The sequence below is a fragment of the Pan troglodytes genome, chromosome 9, assembly GCF_028858775.2.
Source record: "Pan troglodytes isolate AG18354 chromosome 9, NHGRI_mPanTro3-v2.0_pri, whole genome shotgun sequence".
In the NCBI taxonomy this organism is placed as follows: Eukaryota; Metazoa; Chordata; class Mammalia; order Primates; family Hominidae; genus Pan; species Pan troglodytes.
The window spans coordinates 132,040,532-132,058,933 of NC_072407.2; the positions used below are offsets into that span (position 1 = coordinate 132,040,532).

The following is an 18,402-nucleotide window of genomic DNA, read 5'->3' on the forward strand; positions in this document are numbered from 1 at the left end:
TTCCATTGCAGGTGTCCTTTTGCAAGTCTTCTAGCCTTTGAGTTCATGACAGCCATTGACAGTTCACCCTGTTCCTGGTGTGGACCCCTGTGCAAGGTGAATGTTCCACTCTCGACAGGTAGCGTGGATCCTTCACTTCTCTGAACCCTGTTTTCCCTGAAACATACCTCGGGTGACCACCAGACCTCATTACATAAGGCTGTTTTCTCCCACCTGGGTACAGCTTTTACCAGCTCCCTAAATTACATGGTTTTCCTGTTTGCACCTGGAGTGTACTTTTGTAGTACATTTATTATTTTTTTTTAATTTTTAATTTTTGTGGGTACATAGTAGGTGTCTGTATTTATGGAGTACATGAGATATTTTGATACAGGCATATAGTGTGTAATAGTCATGTCAGGGTATGTAGTAGATTTACTTATACGCATGGGTGTTGGTGTTGGAGGCTTCCTCAAGTAGGTAAACAGCCTTTGTTGTTTATTCTGAAAGGAATTTCAGCAACTCTGAAAAAGCTCTAAAACCTGGATGGCTGCCATAGCACTGCTGGAGAGAAGTAGTAGGAAAGAAAAGCTGAATCACAGGGATGATTAGAAATTGGAGATAAATCCTAACTGCAGCTTAAATGAATATTGTATAGGTTAGGTTTTGCTATATTGCTATATTCATTGATCAGCAAAAACAATAGAGCTTTATGTTTGTCCAGTGACTTAGGAAATTGTGGCAATTATATTATGCTCCGCTGATAAAATTGAGGATGTTACCAGCTTGAATATAAATTATTAAAGTGAGAGCAAACCATTTTCAATGTTCTGTAAAACAGAGTGATACTGATCTGCCTAGGTAAATTTTTTTCCCTAGGAGCTTCTGATAAAAAATTGTAGCAAAGGCAGAGAGTAGCAATGAAATGGTAGAGCGGATGCTGGGATTGAAATGTGTTTCTTCTTTCAGTCTACTTTTTTAAAAGGGGTTTATTTTTCAATAAAAGAAGTTTGCATTGGGGGAAGGGGACAAAAACAATTATTTTCAGTTTCTGTACTAAGTTAACTGTGATTAACATTTTAGGGTATAGATGAACATTTTTTTCTTTGGATACACATGGAAATGTATATACTTTAAAATGTTTTTTCCCTAACTGTGATGATACAACGTATGCTCCTCTGTTTATTTTTTAAGTTCTGTTTATTTTTATTTGGCATTTATTGAGCTTTTATTATCATGTGCTACTTTTAGGAATACATACATCTTTGAATAAAAGATAACGTTGGGAAAAAAAAAAAAGATAAAGTTGGCCTTAAGTAACTAGCCTGAAGAAGGGGTTAGAGATACGCAGTGGGTTTCCTTTTGTTTGTTCAATGATTTTAAAAATTATTAAACCACCATGGAAAAATGTCCATGTTAAATATACACATAAGCCATATTTCTTGTAACCCCATACTATTCTGTTGTATATATGTATCATCATTTAATTAATTCCCTCTCGATGGACATTTAGGTTTGTTCTAGTTTTTTGATATTAATAACACTAATGAATATTTTAATTCACTTGCCTAGTTATTTCCTTAGGGTGTGTATTTTTTTCTTCTTTTCTTTTTATTTTTAAGACAGGGTTGCTGTCACCCAGGCTGGAGTGCAGTGGCGCGATCTTGGCTGACTGCAGCCTTTGTCCTGCCTGTCCCCCTTTCCACCCTGCAGCTGAGATTACAGGCATTCGTCACCACGCCTGGCTCATTTTTACTATTTTTAGTAGAGACGGGGTTTCCCCATGTTGGCCAGGCTGGTCTTGAACTCCTAACCTCAAGTGATCCACCTGCCTCAGCCTCATAAAGTGCTGGGATTACAGGCATGAGCCCCTGCGTCCAGACATCCTTAGGGTATATTTTTAGAACTGGAATTGTTGAATCAAAGAGTACTGTTAAAAGCTATATATATACTTTTAGGCCAGGCGTGGTGGCTTATGCCTGTAATCACAGCACTTTGGGAGGCTGGGATGGGAGGATCATTTGAGATCAGGAGTTCAAGACCAGCCTGACCAACACGGTGAAACCCCGTCTCTACTAAAAATAGTGAAAATTAGCTGAGTGTGGTGGCGAACGCCTGTAATGTCAGCTACTCAGGAGGCTGAAGCGGAAGAATTGCTTGAACCTGGGAGGCAGAGGATGCAGTGAGCCAAGATTGTGCCACTGTACTCCAGCCTGGGTGATGGTGTGAGACTCCATCTTAAAAAAAAAAAAGTTAAATTTTAGAATTTAGTTTGTTTTCAAATTCAGTGGTGTTCTTTTTTGATTTTTAGAGATCAAACAGATTGACTCAGTCATGGAATAGATGAAGATTAGTGGCATTTAATTTTATGGTTTAGCGTGGAATTAATTATTTTATTAAATTTTTGGCATTTCCGAAAAGGTTTTGATTTTAAACTTTAATTCTGAAATATTATACCAAGCATCCTGAAGAGATGAGACATAATGTGATGGTTGCTCACATGCTCACCCTCCTGATTTCAGTTCTTCAGTGTTCTGTCATGTTTGCTTCATCTCCATCTTTTTTTTTTCTGAGACGGAGTCTCTTGCCCAGGCTGGAGTGCAGTGGCATGATCTCGGCTCACTGCAACCTCAGCCTCCTGAGTAGCTGGAATTACAGGTGCATGCCACCATGCCTGGCTAATTTTTGTGTTTTTAGTAGAGATGGGGTGTCACCATGCTGGCCAGGCTGGTCTCAGTTCTTTTGCAACATTTACATGCATCTATAAACAATGTTTTTGTGTTTTAAAATTTACATTAATGGCATCATACTGTACCTGACCTTTTACAACTTGCTTTTACTTTACATCATGTTTTAGTTTATCCAAGGTGTTGTATAGATTTAGTTAAAGGTTGTATTTCTGACCAGGCGCAGTGGCTCACGCCTGTAATCCCAGCACTTTGGGAGGCCGAGGCGGATCACAAGGTCAGCAGATCGAGACCATCCTGGCTAACATGGTGAAAACCTGTCTCTCTACTAAAAATACAAAAAAATTAGACGGGCGTGGTGGCACGTGCCTGTAGTCCCAGCTACTTGGGAGGCTGAGGCAGGAAAATCTCTTGAACCCGGGAGGCAGAGGTTGTAGTGAGCTGAGATTGCGCCACTGCACTCCAGCCTGGGCAGCAGAGCGAGACTCCATCTCAAAAAAAAAAAAAAAAAAAAAAAGTTGTAGTGTTTCTATAGAATATAGATTAGTAGTGAAATTGCTGCTTTAAATTTTTTTTGATGTTGCAATTGTACATTTAAAAGTGAGGTTTTACAAATTAAAGTGTTAACTGTTGCTTAAATATACATTGCTTTATGAGTATGGTTGAATAGTTCGTATAAAACTAGTTCCTCAAGACTTCACTGACATTAACATCAATAATGCCTACCAGGTGTCAGTTTCTGCTTTTATTTTAAACAACAAACCCACATGTGGAACAATAGCTTCTGTTCTAAGCTTTTCTTGTTGTATAGATTATGTCATTTAGTCCCCACAAGATAAAGAAACCGAGGGACAGAAAGGTTAAGTAACTTGGCTAAGATTACTCTGCTAGTAAATGACAGTGCTGAGATTGAACCCTAGCATTCAACCCTACATATACTTTTCCTTTAGCATCCACTTTTGTTGCTTTTTGTCATAAATGAACAAAAACAGCCTAACTAATTCAGAATAATCACATTAAACCATGTGAGTTGGTGGTTGGATGTCAGAATTGAAGTAATTTCTACTTAGATTATCAGGGTTGTTCATTCTCGTAGAGGCAGATTCTAGCTTACTGTTGGTATTTTTGCTATTTTTAAGCAATGCTTATAAGTCTAGTTGATTGCTAAAGCCTGTTTGCAGGTACTGCCTCCCCTAGAGCCTTTGGGGTCCTCAAGGGTAAGCAGCATGTCAGGCTCACTTTCACAATCCTGCTTCAGTGTCACATTGAGCTGTGTGATCCCAAAGTCCCTGTGCTAGCAGTGCTGAGAAACCTGACTGCCATTTGTAATGCTGTTTTCATGTGGGGGGACTGTTACACTGCTACAGCTTGTCATGTCAGGAGCCCATCTTCCCCTACTTACACATCAGCAGCTCCCTTTCTCTTACCACTGGGGCGGTAGAAAGACTGACTTCAGTGCTTGCTCCCGAGGCCCAAGGCAGAGGATCCTGAGAGACTCATCCATGATGGCGAGGCTGGGTGGGTCTGTGTAGACTTCCCACTAGCTGGGCCCTAAGCCCTTTCTTAGACCACATTACTTTCTCATGATATTTTCCGGGTTTTCCCCCCTTAACCTCAGAGGTTAGTCTGCCAGCCGCATCTTCCTGCCACTGCTTCCTGCATCTCTTCCTGGGCTAAGCACCCTTCTCGCCCTCTCTTCCTCTCCCTCTACACTGTGTGGAGCACATGGCAGACGTATGCCCAATGTAGATTACTGAGCCTTACCTTACACTACTGATCAGAGTCTTGGGGTGATCATCCAGTGATGTGTTGTATATTTCTAACTTTTTATTGTGGCAAATTACAAACATGCCCAAACAAGAGACGATGATACCATTCACCCGCACGTACTGGTTGCCCAGCTTTGTAACCACCATCAGTTCGTGAGCCACTCTTCCTCCTCCTATAGGCCCACTCCCTCACAACGCTGATTATTTGGAAACAAATCACATACCATTTTTTCTCTGTAAATAAACAGCTATGTGTATCTTTCTCCCGACTTTTTGGGACAAGTTTTAGAAAATGTAATAGTGAATATCTCTGTACCCTTTACCTAGATTCCCCAGTTTTGCCTGATGTTTTTCTCTGTCTGCATCTTATATATATATTTTTGTGTTGCTAAACCATTTGAAAGTAAGTTGGGATATCACGACAGTTCATTTCTAAGTATTTCAGCTGGTTTCTCCTAAGAGCCAGGGACATTCTTCTATATATAATGACAATACAGTTGTCATGTTTGGAAATTTTCCTAAGTGTCCAACTAGTGTTTTTTATAGCTTCCTTTTTAAAAGGATCACATACTACATTTCATCTGGAATAGTTCCCTAGTCTTTCTTTGAAAACAAAAACTTTCATGACAATGATATTTTTTAAGAGTCCATGCCATTTGTTTAACGTAATGTCCCTGAGTTTGGATTTGTCTTAGTGTTTTAGCATGATTAGATTCAAATGATAATATATTTTGGCAGAAATACTGTGTAGGTGATATATTATTTTTAGGACATCACACACACCAGTTTGCTCGTTATCAGTGGTGTTAAATTGGTTATCTGGCTGAGGTAGTTTTGCCAAGGCTTCCCACCGTAAAGACACCTTTGCCCCTTTGTAATTAATCATTGATTATTCTTACTGGATTCAATTATTACATCATGTTTTGTCTAAAGATTCATCTGTACTTGAGTAGAACACCTGGTTTTAGTTTCTTGGGCATTTGATTACAGAGGTGTGGGCAGGAATAAGGAAGGCAGAGCCATGTGAGGAGAGTAGCTGTGTGTGTCTGAGGTGGGCATGGAGGTGATCCTATTATATTCCCTGTCACGTGTTGCTGTAGCCCTGCAGTGGGACTGCAGTCAGGGGGCTTTTAAAAGGTCCCTGGCATCATGGCTCTGACAGATTGGTGAGTTCTTGTGGCTGCTTGGCTAGAACTGTACCGTCCAGTCAGCCTTTGAAGGTACAAGATGTGCATCTGCTCGTATACATGAGACTGCTCCTGGCTGTGTAAACTATCATCATAAACTTCAGTGAGGGGCATTTTCACCTTGAAATCATGGTCAGATCCGCTCTGACAAAGGTTCTCTTTTCCAGTGGGTGAATTTGTAAGTGATGTCCTGCTAGTTCCAGAAAAGTGCCAGTTTTTCCACAAAGAGCGGATGGAGGTGTGCGAGAATCACCAGCACTGGCACATGGTAGTCAAAGAGGTAAGAGAACTCGGGGGGAAAGCCAGCTGCTGTTGTATCTATTAGGAGGGAAGTAGCACTTTTCTCCAAATCTCACCATGCTTTTAAGTTAGTTTTGTTTCCCCCGTATCTCCTTAAGGTTTACAATTACTTCTGTCTTATAAGTTAGAAATATTTGGGAGAGAAGTAGGTATTTGTGTAGGAGAGCTCAGTGTTGACAGTCAGCTCCTGAAGTTGAGGATGTTAAGGAGGTGGCTGAGCGAGAATACTGTATGCTGCTGGTGAGGCTCCCAGGAAACCATCCTAACCCTAAGGCCGGCATGGAAATCGCCAGTGATAGAAAATATGGGTCTGGACATATGCACAGGCAGGACTGCATGCCATCTCACTTTTCTGGTGGCAAGAAGTACCCTTTCTTGTCTTCTGTAATTAGGCTGGCTCTGCTCTTTGGTCAGTAATCTTCCTTTGGTCAAATACTGAAGTAGTGCTTGCACCAGTGGTGAATATCTATTAACATTGACCACCTTATCTGGCTTTGGTCATTATTAGAAAAAAATGCTCTTTTCCTGACTTTTTTCCACATTTGGGATTTCAGTATTTTTGGACCAGATCATGTTTCCCCATTGTAAATTAAAATTTATAAATCTTACAATAATATTATTACAATTTTTTTTGACAGAAAATGTATGTGTTCATAAGAGAAAGCATTGCTAAGTGATTTGATAAGGGTTTATTTTGGAGGGTAGAGATCGGAGTGTATTTGACCACGTTTACTCTGGAGTATGTTCTGATGTGGCCTGTGGGTTTCTTTTAGGCATGTCTGACTCAGGGAATGACCTTATATAGCTACGGCATGCTGCTCCCATGTGGGGTAGACCAGTTCCATGGCACTGAATATGTGTGCTGCCCTCAGACAAAGATTATTGGATCTGTGTCAAAAGAAGAGGAGGAGGAAGAGGAGGAGGAAGAGGAAGAGGAAGAGGAAGACTATGATGTTTATAAAAGGTAACTCTTCTACTTTGAACTGTGAAGTCGTTTTGCCTTTTTTTTAGCCCTTCTGTAAAGACGGCTGCTGGCTGCTAGTCCCTCACTTCTGGATAAACTGGGCATTCCTTTGTTCTGCTAGAGTTGATTAAGCTTGCATTTCATTCTAGCCATTGCCAGTCACGGGAGTACCTGTGATTTTTGTGTTTACATCATTCTGAGCTGTTATTTTCTGCAGGTTACTATGATATTTTTTAAGAGTCCGTGTCATTTGTTTAACATAATATCCCTGAATTTGGATTTGTCTTATTGTTGTATCATGATTAGATTCAAATGTTCACAAATACTTCCCGTTTGCTGATGTAGCTGGGCCCCAGGGCTTAGTGGCACGGTGAAATGTGCGTTGAGCTTATTTCCTGCCTCTGTTTTTGTGTTTCAGAATAGAGAAGGGACCCATTGTTGTGCTTTGCACATAGGAGCTATTAACCTTCCTTTTTTCTATTTTGGCCTTCAGTGAATTTCCTACTGAAGCAGATCTGGAAGACTTCACAGAAGCAGCTGTGGATGAGGATGATGAGGATGAGGAAGAAGGGGAGGAAGTGGTGGAGGACCGAGATTACTACTATGACACCTTCAAAGGAGATGACTACAATGAGGAGAATCCTACTGAACCCGGCAGCGACGGCACCATGTCAGACAAGGAAATTACTCATGATGTCAAAGGTAACCCCACCTAGAGCCATGGCTTTGAAATCCATGTGGTAATTATTCACTTAGACTTTTGCATTGCGTCTGTCACAGGTAAGTCAGTCACAGAAGGAAAGGTGTGGTACCTCTGCACTGAAGGTGAGTTCAGCTCTCCAGTGCAGTGATGGGATGGTGCCGTCTTAACAAAGTGGGCAGGCAGGCACATCCAGGGAGAGGTGTAGGATTGAATTAGAGAATGGGGACTAGAGAGTAAGAGAGACAACATAGTCCGCCCTTCAGCAGGATTCTTCCACATTCATCCTAAAATGTTCCCTCCCCAAGGGGAGCTCCCCTCTTCGATACCACTCAAGTTCTGGCCTCCTAGAATAGAAATGGTTTTCTTGGTTTTTCTTTTCCTGCTTGTCTTCTAATCTGTAGGCTGCCCTATTTGTCCAGATGTTTTAGTTGGGAGGGTGAAATTTATTGACCTGCTGGTAACAGATTGGGGCCTGCAGTTTTTTTTTTTCTCGTCTTGCCAATTAAAACACGAAAAGGTTGCAGTAGTTCCAGAGCCATTAACATGCAGCCTCCTGCTGATCGTATATTTGAAACCAATTAAGATGTGAAGAATTATTTAGGACCCAAGTTGGGGGAAATTACTTAACCAGTTGAGAAGTTTATGATTTGCCTTAGAGAACATAAAAGTGGGAAACAATTGTCCGTTCTAGGTGCTTGTCTTTACTACGGGTATCACCACTTAAAGCAGCCTTTCCACTCACACTGTCTCCTGAATAGACAAACTAGGCAGATACCTCCACTGAACAGATCAGAAATGTGAGGCTCTCACAGCTGTGAGACAAAGGAATTGCTCTACGTCAATCTAAACTCAGATCTAGACTCCAGAGGGTGCCAAAAAAATATTTATCCCAGTTCCTAAATGTCTCTACTCTGTGGGGAAGCAACTTGTCCTCAGCAAGGCTGGCCTGAGCTGGAGCTTTCGGCCAACCAGGGCCTCCAGGCTCCGTCCAGTCTCAGGCCTCCCCCAGCCCATCCCCCAGCTTGCCGGCCTGTAGCGTTTTGAAGCATTTGACGTCACTGCCTCTGTCCTGCTGACACTCTGACCATTTTCACACAGCTGTCTGCTCCCAGGAGGCGATGACGGGGCCCTGCCGGGCCGTGATGCCTCGTTGGTACTTCGACCTCTCCAAGGGAAAGTGCGTGCGCTTTATATATGGTGGCTGCGGCGGCAACAGGAACAATTTTGAGTCTGAGGATTATTGTATGGCTGTGTGTAAAGCGATGAGTAAGTCCTGCCTCGCGCTGGTCCTGTCCGGCGTCCGTCTCCCTGCCGTCTTCGTGGCTGCATCTGTGTGGTGTCCCTGCCCACTCGGGTGTTTGCTGTCGGTCGTCTTCCCCTCATCTTTGTGCTTTCTAGATCTAGGCTTTGCTCTCCTGCCGGCAGTGGCAAGCTCAGTTCTCGTGTCCTGTGCTCACCGTGTGTCTGGTGGTGCTTGGTGGTGATGGTGCGTACCCGCCTTGGTATAGCGGGCAGCACAGCCAGGGGCTTGTTCTTTCTCGTCTGGCTTTGGAGTCTGCAGGTCCCCAGGCCACTGTAGTATTGGTGGGGAAGGCAGCTGTCCCCTGGGCTGGCTCTAGCTTAGAGGCACTGAACATTCCTGTCTTTGAACTGCCCTGTCACTGACCCCTGTGATGCATGCCAGCTCATGGGGCGCCTCCTCTCGAAAGGAGTGACAGTGAAGTACTTTGGGCAGTCTAGAATATTGAAATATCTTGCATAATGCACTCTAGAGAGAGCTAGCAGCCAAGTGGTAGTGACTCACTCTGTTTCTTCAATATTTTGCAACCGGGTCACACATCTTTAGGAAGTGAGAGGATTTCAGTTGGTGTGTGCTTTGGTGTGACAGGAAGGTCAGTGGTTCAGTTGAGTTGGGTTTATGCTGGACGTTGGTAGAAAGAGTTTCTACCAAGAGTTTTCCCTTTTCTCCATGGCTACTCCTTTTTCTCGTTAAGACCTTCAGTCTCTCAGCTTGCAGCACTAACCTACACATTAGGAAAATCCTCAGGCCAGACAGTTTTTCTTGGTTCCTACTCTGGAATTTGTTGGAGTAATAATTTGCTATGAAGAATTTGGCTATAGCTTCTGACGGTTTTTCATTCACATGCCTTCATGTTCCCTCTTCCTTCCTTCTACCAAAAGATCTTTCAAATCTTAATGTAATATGGCAGTGCCTTGAGTGCTTCCCTTCCAGCTCCAGGAAAGCTGTTTTTATTCGGTAACAGTTGAAAGGTGAAAGAAAAGGAGGCCTTAGGGAACCTTGGTGAATAAACTTTGCGTTTTCAGGAAAGATTTAGAAATAGAAATTATTGTGATACTTACTGCTTTGTAAAACTTGGATTGAAGCCTGAGGAATCCCACTGAGTGTGGAGGTGGTGATCTCCACCCGAAGGGTCAGCTGGGTGGTGCTGTGAGACATGATGGAGTGGCAGGTCTGTAAAACTCCCGTTTGCTGTGGCTTGGATGAGATTTGCCTCGGAGAAGCTTTGTGTTCATGTTCTTGTGGGGCCTCTGCCTGGAGGGCTTTGCAGGTTGAGAAGCATCAAGTTTACTTCCAGTGGGAGCGTTTTTGTTCTTCTTTGAAGGGGCTGAGGCTGGCAGATGTGCCGGCTTCATGAGTGGGTGATTCCACAGGGACTGAGGGTGTCTTAAGAAAAAAGCATTTCGGCCCGCTGTCCTCTCCACTCTGGTCCCAGGGAGGCTGGAAGCAGCCTGTGTTTGCTGTTCCCTTTTTCCAGTCCAGCAATGTGAACCAAAGGCTCCGTCTCCAGCGCTCAGGCCTTTATAGCACAGGCATGTGTCACTGATCCGCATGATGGACTGCAGTGCTTGAAATTCTCCTCCACTGAACTTGCGAGTGTCTTGGGGAATGGCGTTTACCAAGTTATCGATTCTAATTTAGTTAATCTGAAAGTGGGATATTGACACCCTTTTAAAACTTATGTAGGGCTCATATTCTTCATGACTTTAGTTGTCGTTTTTAGGTCTGTTAAATAAAGGGGCAAATAAAAGATGCTTCCGACAGAAAAAAGTTGAACTGGCTGGCTAATTTGTAGCTGTATTCATCAATTATACGGTTGTTTTAATGTATTAAAATGATACAATTCTAGAAATTAGGTGAATTTGCTTCTGAATTAAAAATCAGTTGAACCTTGGCATTCACTCTCCACTTAGCTCTGAAATTGTGTCATAATCTATCAAGCAAGTCCACACCAGCTTGGGAAATCTTGCATGAATTAGGCTAATAAGTGTTACCTTAGGTATGTCTTGAGAGGCTGACTGAGTAAACTTGTCATCTCAGTCCTTTCCCTTAACAGGCTAAATTCCATCGTGCAGAGACTTGCTTGGGCCCCATAAGAGATTATGCCCACCCAGCAGTCGGGGGTGCTCCAATGGGCCTGTGCTCTGGGGAACGCTTGGGAAGCCCTATTGGTCAGTGTCATGGATCAAAAAGCCCTATCTTCATATCGGTGAAAGGTGTCCTTGTCAAATAGAGCAACTCAGTTTTATCCTTGTTGGTTCTGTCACTGATGGTGGGGCTAAGAGTCCTTCACTGATACTGAAAACTCAAAATTATAGCTGGATTGATGGGGACTTTCTCTACCCAGCGTATATGCAAAGAACATTCACTTGAGCCTGTTTTCTGTTGTAAATTAAGACTCAAAGATAGCCAGAAGAGCAGAGGTACCTGAGTAATAAATTTCTTTAAAAATAAGGAATTGCATAAAAGTGCCTCTACGGGGTCTGATTCCTGCCCTTGTCTCTGTTCAGATGCTCAGTTACGAGCAATAAGGTAGCTATTGTTTAGGTTTCCAGGGTTCGAGCACTGAAGGGAAGGTATAGAAGAAACCACCTCTTTTTCAGCCCTGAGGTCTTAAGTAGATGCCTCACTGGTGCTGAAGCTGCCAATAAATTGCTGTATTAGCGTGGGCTGACATGGTTGATGAATATTGTGTAAGGAAGATTGCCCACTGTAATCTAACCAAGTGAAGTCTTGGCAGATAGCAGCACTCTGCACTTAGAGAATGCCACAAAACAAATTGAGTCCATCCTGCAGGTCCTGAGCTGGGTTTTCTTCCTAGAGCACAGTGCATCTGATCCCAAAGAGAACTCCCTCTGTAATTTTGTTTCAGTTCCTCCAACTCCTCTGCCAACCAATGATGTTGATGTGTATTTCGAGACCTCTGCAGATGATAATGAGCATGCTCGCTTCCAGAAGGCTAAGGAGCAGCTGGAGATTCGGCACCGCAACCGAATGGACAGGGTAAACCTTGACAATTCCTTCATCTTCATGGTACTTGGCTTTGGGTAGCATGGTTCTCATAGCTGAAGAAAAGTAATAGCTTCTCCCTAGATTGTCATGCTGATGTATAAGGACTGGTGAGTCAGGAGAGAGTTATCAGTGGAGCTGCCTTCTTGGTGGACTTCTTCACCACCTGCATCCAGATAATATATAATATAATTACCCTCTGAGCACTTCCTATACCATTATCTGCCCTTTTTTTTTTTTGCCATTAACTTGCTTTAAAATTTCTTTATTTTAAAGAAGGAAACTTTATATCACTGTTACCAATAAAAAGCTAGTACCATTTGCCGTGAGAAGAAAGTGACCAACCATACAAATATACTAGATGAAAGCAAACATGTACTAATACATGCTAGCTAGATACTGCTGTCTCTGGAAGGTTCTGAGTCTCAGAGATGTTTCTTTTCCTTTAAAAGGGTTATAAGAGAGCAGCAGGAACACCAAAGTGCAACTTTTCTTCTGGATTTACTCAGGATTGAAGAGAATTGAAAAGGGAATGCCTTGCTAGGCCTAAGCTCCACCCCAAATCCCACACAGTCCCATGTTGGGCTTACAGTTTGCAAAATGCTTATTGTTTTATCCACATCAGCTCTGAAAAGTAGGTATTAACCTCAATTTTTTTGGTGAGGAGACTAAGGCACAGAGACTTTTAAATAACTTACTCAAGGTTATGTAACAAAGAGGTCATGGAATTGAGGCTCCATCTGGGGATAGTTGAGGCCTGGAACCTTCTGAGGCAGTAACAATGCTAAGCTCCTAAGGGATTGTGTGATTGGTTTCCTTTTGCAGTTTCCTGTGAGATTTAGCATCTGACAGTGTTTTTAGCAAATGGAGGAGTTGTTTCGGGGTATTAATCACTGCTGACGGCGTTTTTGACCTTTGTTCTAGGTAAAGAAGGAATGGGAAGAGGCAGAGCTTCAAGCTAAGAACCTCCCCAAAGCAGAGAGGCAGACTCTGATTCAGGTAAGATGCCTTCTCCGGGGACATAGCGTTCAGCCTGACCATTGGAAAATACGGTCAGAGCCCCATTCCCGACGAAATTAGAATTGGACACCACCTCCTTTTAGGTGAGGGCTTACAAGGAAGTTGTAACTGGCCTGTTTTTCTTTTTCACCTCAAGTATTGCTAACCTATGGTAGAAGGAAACCAAACCCCCACCAGAGCACACCTAATTCATGCCAGAAGGTAACCTTAGCTCAGCTGCCTTTCGTTAATTCTGCTTTCCTGGCAAAAGTCCTCTGCCATTTTCAGTCTTAGACTGTGACTTGTTTTTTAGCAGTACTGAATTTTTTTTAAGACTAATTGAAAGTCAAAGGATAGAAAATAAAGATCTCTGATACAATTCATCTCTAACTTTGTAGACTATAACTAAAATCATAGCAGCAAACTGCATTCCCCTTCAGTAGAAGAGTGTTGCTAGGAATAGGGATAGCAATTTCCAGGACTGATTTGGTTTTTACAAAACTGATTTTGTAAATTTTAAATCATTTTATGTTTAGCTGAAATGCCTTTCCTCCTAATGTAACACTTTAATAAAGTGTTAAAAATAATCTTAAAATGCTTTTTTATTGATCACTTAGAAAATCTAACAGTTTTAATTCCTACAGAAGTCAGTGCATCTTGTTCAGGGAAATTTAGTTCAGCAGGCTTAAACTGTACCTGTAAACCTGGCTGGATACCTCACGGATAACTTGCCCTTCATGACTTTATTGATAGTAATGGCAAAAATCACAATTACTTTTGCACTAACCTAATGACAGGAATACTTCAACAGAACTTACCACATAACTCCCATTGGTCAGTGGTCTCAGAGTTTGGAAGTTGGTGCCTTGCTGCAATGTGGGAAGGACAGTGTTCTTTTTTTATAGTGCATATTGAGAAACCAGGCCTTGGGCTTGCAGGCACTAGCACTTGTAGTTACACAGATACTAAGGAGGCCCTCTGACACTGAGGTTTAACTTGCTCTCTTTAAAGAAGGAAGGAATTCTCCTGATAGAAGTAGAATGAAGGTAGGATGAAGTAGACTTTGGATCTTACCCTTGCTCCACTCTCCGAACCTGTTACTGTCTCGCATGGGCGCTGACAGGAGAAGCACTGGGGTCTCAGGGTGCTTGCTTAGGCTTCCTCCGGGTGCCACAAATCATGTGTGGTTCCTGCTGTCTTGGTTTAGCACTTCCAAGCCATGGTTAAAGCTTTAGAGAAGGAAGCAGCCAGTGAGAAGCAGCAGCTGGTGGAGACCCACCTGGCCCGAGTGGAAGCTATGCTGAATGACCGCCGTCGGATGGCTCTGGAGAACTACCTGGCTGCCTTGCAGTCTGACCCGCCACGGGTGAGTCCTGCCCCTAGCACTGCCTGCCCTGACGTGGTATATGTAGGGGACCAATGTATGACACTCAGGTCAGTAAAAGTGACATTTGTATGACAAGTTCTGGCAAAGCTGAAGCTAAGGAAAGACAATGAGGGAGGAAAAGGTATTACATTCTAATGTCTGTGTATATAAGCTAAGCATGACATCGCTTTATGCCTGCGTATACCACCTGTGATGTGAAAGTGTTTTACGCTAGAAAAGTATAACCTCGCGAAATTGATGGGCAATTATCCAGTTATTGAACTTCCTTTCAAAGAATGAAAACATGCTATTCATGAAGACTTTTGAACAAGTTACATTATAAATAAGATTATGAAGAAAGGGGTAAAGTAATTTCTTCTGAAACTCTTGTGTGAGTGGTCTCAAATGATTTTGTCCCTTAACACTAACCTGCCTTGCTTTGGGGGATGGAAAGTATTGGGAGGATATTTGTGTCCTTAAGTAAGCCGGTTAAAGTCTTCTCTCTTTGGGTGACACAGGAGACTATCTAGCTTATAGGTGTCAGAGGCTGAGCCAGGAAAAAGGACAGATCAGAAGAGAACGGGAGTGGGCAGGAGATTCTGGAAAATACTGTATGTTAAGGAGCCAGTATAACTTTGGAACTTAGTTTTGCTATTTTACCTAGACAGTTTTTTTGTTACTTGGTAAGCTAAAAAAGCCTTCCAGTTACAGCTTTCATTCTTGTGCCTAGCTGAGCTTTACATTCTTAAGTGAACTTTTTAAGCTTTTGTTTTCCTGCCTATTTTCAATTCTCTAGTCTCTGGATATTAAAACAACTGTTCTCTCTTGCAGCCTCATCGCATTCTCCAGGCGTTACGGCGTTATGTCCGTGCTGAGAACAAAGATCGCTTACATACCATCCGTCATTACCAGCATGTGTTGGCTGTTGACCCAGAAAAGGCGGCCCAGATGAAATCCCAGGTACAGTAGATGTAGTAGAAATTGCTGCCGTGAGGGCATTTCCAGTGGGGAACATAATGCCTTGACTAATGGTTGACCAGCACTGCTAGTTGCATTTGCTACTAGTCCTTAGAAAATGAGTTTTGATTTCCGAAGACATTCGGTACGTGAACTGGTTTTTGCAAGGTCACTGTTTTTAAAACATCTTTTTAAATACTTTTTTATATTAACTGCTTTATACTTAAACAATTTCTGAATTTTTTATATCATTTATTTCTGATTTAGGGTATTGCCAGAACCAATATTCAAGATCCTTTTCTAGGTATATTTATCAAGCAGATCTTAAAAATTGGTCTCTTGTTTTGTGCAGTATAGTTTTTGTTTAGACAGACACTTTTACATTCCTAGGTTTTGTCCAGCTTTACTTTCATCTACAGAGGTTTGTTTCTGGTTCCTACTTCTAATATTGGTGGTGTTCATATATTAACTTGAGTTTTATTTTTTTGTATTCATAAAAATGAGCTTGCCTACAAGACTGCTAGCTTCCGTTTAAACCAGGAAGTCTCCTAGCTCAGCCTTAGTTTTCCTAGAGGGCCTTATAGTAACAACGCTGATCTTACTTGATTTCCTCTCATATTGTAAATACAGTGCTGTGCTGATTGTGAGTGTCAGGGTACATGGGCTCACTTACTGCACGGGTGCTGGCCTGTCAGCCCAGAAACCCTCCTTCCCCACAGCTGCTATGAGTGCGAAGATGAAAAGGTAATGTGCCTAAAGGCCTAAAGGCCTTTGGCGTATTGGAGCTGAGCTGCTCCATTTGTGGAGCCGGGGTCTGTCTCAGTGCCACACTCCACACTGGCATTCATTGCTGCCGGGTTGACTCCCTTGAGTGCCCTTGAGCAGCTCACACGCTAGTGTAGAGATAATAACTGTAAAGGTGAAGAGCAGGTGTTTTTTTGTCTGTTTGTTTGAGATGGAGTCCCACTCTGTCACTCAGGCTGGGTTGCAATGGCACCATCTCAGCTCACTGCAACCTCTGCCTCCCGGGTTCAAATGATTCTCTTGCTTCAGCCTCCCAAGTAGCTGGGATTACAGGCGCCCACCACAATACCTGGTTAAGTTTTGTAGTTTCAGTAGAGACGGGGTTTCACCATATTGGCCAGGCTGGTCTTGGGCTCCTGGCCTCAGGTAATCCGCCCACCTCTGCCTCCCAAAGTTCTAGGATTACAGGTGTGAGCCACCACTCCCAGCCTAGAGCAGGTGTTCTTAGATATACAGAGTTCACTTCAGAAGCTGGTTGTTTTGGGGAATAAAAGAACTCAGGCTTCTAAAGAGTGGGAAGAACGTGGAAAGGGGCTGGGTTGGAGACCCTAAGAGGCATCTGGTGTGGGCCTGGAGCTCAGGGCTTTGCTTCACGCTGGATGTAGCAGAAGAGGAGAAAGTCCAAGAGGCCTGGATGGAAAACGCATGCATCTTGACAGGGCCTAGGCTCTTGGGGTCTACTTGATTTTTTGAAAAGACTTAATCACTTTCCAAACTTTCTGGTTTAAAATTAAATTATCGTGTTGTATTCTAGCCAGTTTTGTGTGAGAGTAGAAGGGAAGGAGAGATTTTGATCAGTATATTAAATTAATAGAGAATTCCTGCAAGTGAGATCAAGCTTCCACACCAAGTAATGTGGGAAGTAGAATGCTCCCATTTAAACACCTTTGGGGAGAGAAAACCCAGCTCTCCTGTCTGCTACTTACTACCTGCTCTTAGCTTTAATTCTGGCAAAGCTTACCTTCTGCCTTGTTCCCTATTCTGTTATCTAAACACCAGAAAAATTGGCAGATATTCAGCCTGTTGTAACTTGTGCCATATCTGCTTGTCTGGATATGAGTGAGATGGTGCTTTTACCCCCATACTATAGCCAGTGTTTTGCTGTAGAGACACTAATTTGCAGTCTCCCGCTCTGTGGTTCTTGTCCTCTGTGAGTGTATGAACCTTCCTGTCTCACACGGCTCCCGGTTCCTCTGGGAGGTGTAGCAGGACAACACTTGCTGAACCCGTGGGTGTTGCATTTTGGCTTCATTTGCATTTTTTCTTCAAGGCACTCTTGTGCTTTCCTTGATTGACGGAATGGCAAATACAAAATTAAATTGCTTTCATCCTTGCTTTGAAAGGTCAGAGAGATGTCAGTCTACAATAAAAGCATCTTTCCATTTAGCTTTTTTTTTCATTTTGATCCTTCATGTTAATGGCTTCAGGCCCACATAATTAATCCACTGGTTTCCAGCACCCTCTTTAGGAAAAGCTTGGTAATTGCAGGTCTAACCAGGCGGGGATGACTTAGCTTGAAAAGCTTGTGGGAGCTACAGCAACACACCTCGCCATGTCATTGGGGTGGATGCTAGCCTGTCACCTTTCACTTCCATCCTGAAAAACTGTAAAAATAGTGACCACTTCTAATGGCCTTTTTTTTTTTTTTTAATAATGAATAACCTTAGAACTTTTGCATTCAGAAAAGGCAGTGAGCTACAGTAGATGAGTCTTCCTTTATCACCCCCTTAAAATCAGGTTTATTTATACCTCAGCATGAGTTTTTCAAAAAATAGCAATTTAGTTAAATAGGAATAAACTAATTCTTTATTTACCACAATAATCATTTAAGCAATTGCTTCACTAAGCAAAATCCATAATGGTTCCCTCTGTCGCCAAGTCTGCTTTTCAGCCAGTAATTTCAGTCTTTTTTAATCCCATCTAATCTGACCAGTGGTAGAAATCAACTGACTCTTCTTTCACTCAGCAAAACCTTACTGAACATTCAGCATTGTACAAATTAGAGTTCTTTTTTTTTTTTTTTTGGCTCAATATAATTAGTAGTAAGTGCCTTGTATGAAAATCCAGTAGCTAGTGGCCATTTTTAAATAAATTGTCTCTTAACTTGGAGCACTTTCCAGATAAATTCTCACGTCAGCTGGGGGAATTATACAGTCTTTTTTTTTTTTTTTTAAGACAGGATCTTGCTCTGTTGCCTAGGTTGGAGTGCAGTAGCATAGTCATAGCTCACTGTAGCCTAAACCTCCTGGGCTCCAGTGATCCTCCAGCCTTAGCCTCCCAGGTAGCCATGACTGCAGGCACACAGTACTATGCCTGGCTAATTTTTGTATTTTTGGTAGAGACAGGGTTTCATCATGTTGGCCAGGCTGGTCTCAAAC

The 18,402-nt window shown here is 42.5% G+C and overlaps 1 protein-coding gene across 8 annotated transcripts in view; it reads left to right on the forward strand.

Annotated features, from left to right (window-relative positions):
• APLP2 (amyloid beta precursor like protein 2) overlaps positions 1-18,402 on the forward strand; it is a 72,599-nt gene that overhangs the window by 42,751 nt on the left and 11,446 nt on the right. For 4 of the 8 annotated variants that reach the window (XM_009424472.5, NM_001280497.1, XM_016919917.2 and 1 more), the window contains 8 exon segments: positions 5,790-5,902; positions 6,696-6,886; positions 7,380-7,588; positions 8,688-8,855; positions 11,762-11,892; positions 12,823-12,897; positions 14,105-14,263; positions 15,095-15,223. In XM_009424472.5, the coding sequence (XP_009422747.3) occupies positions 5,790-5,902; positions 6,696-6,886; positions 7,380-7,588; positions 8,688-8,855; positions 11,762-11,892; positions 12,823-12,897; positions 14,105-14,263; positions 15,095-15,223 (1,175 nt within the window). 8 annotated transcript variants of the gene reach the window in all.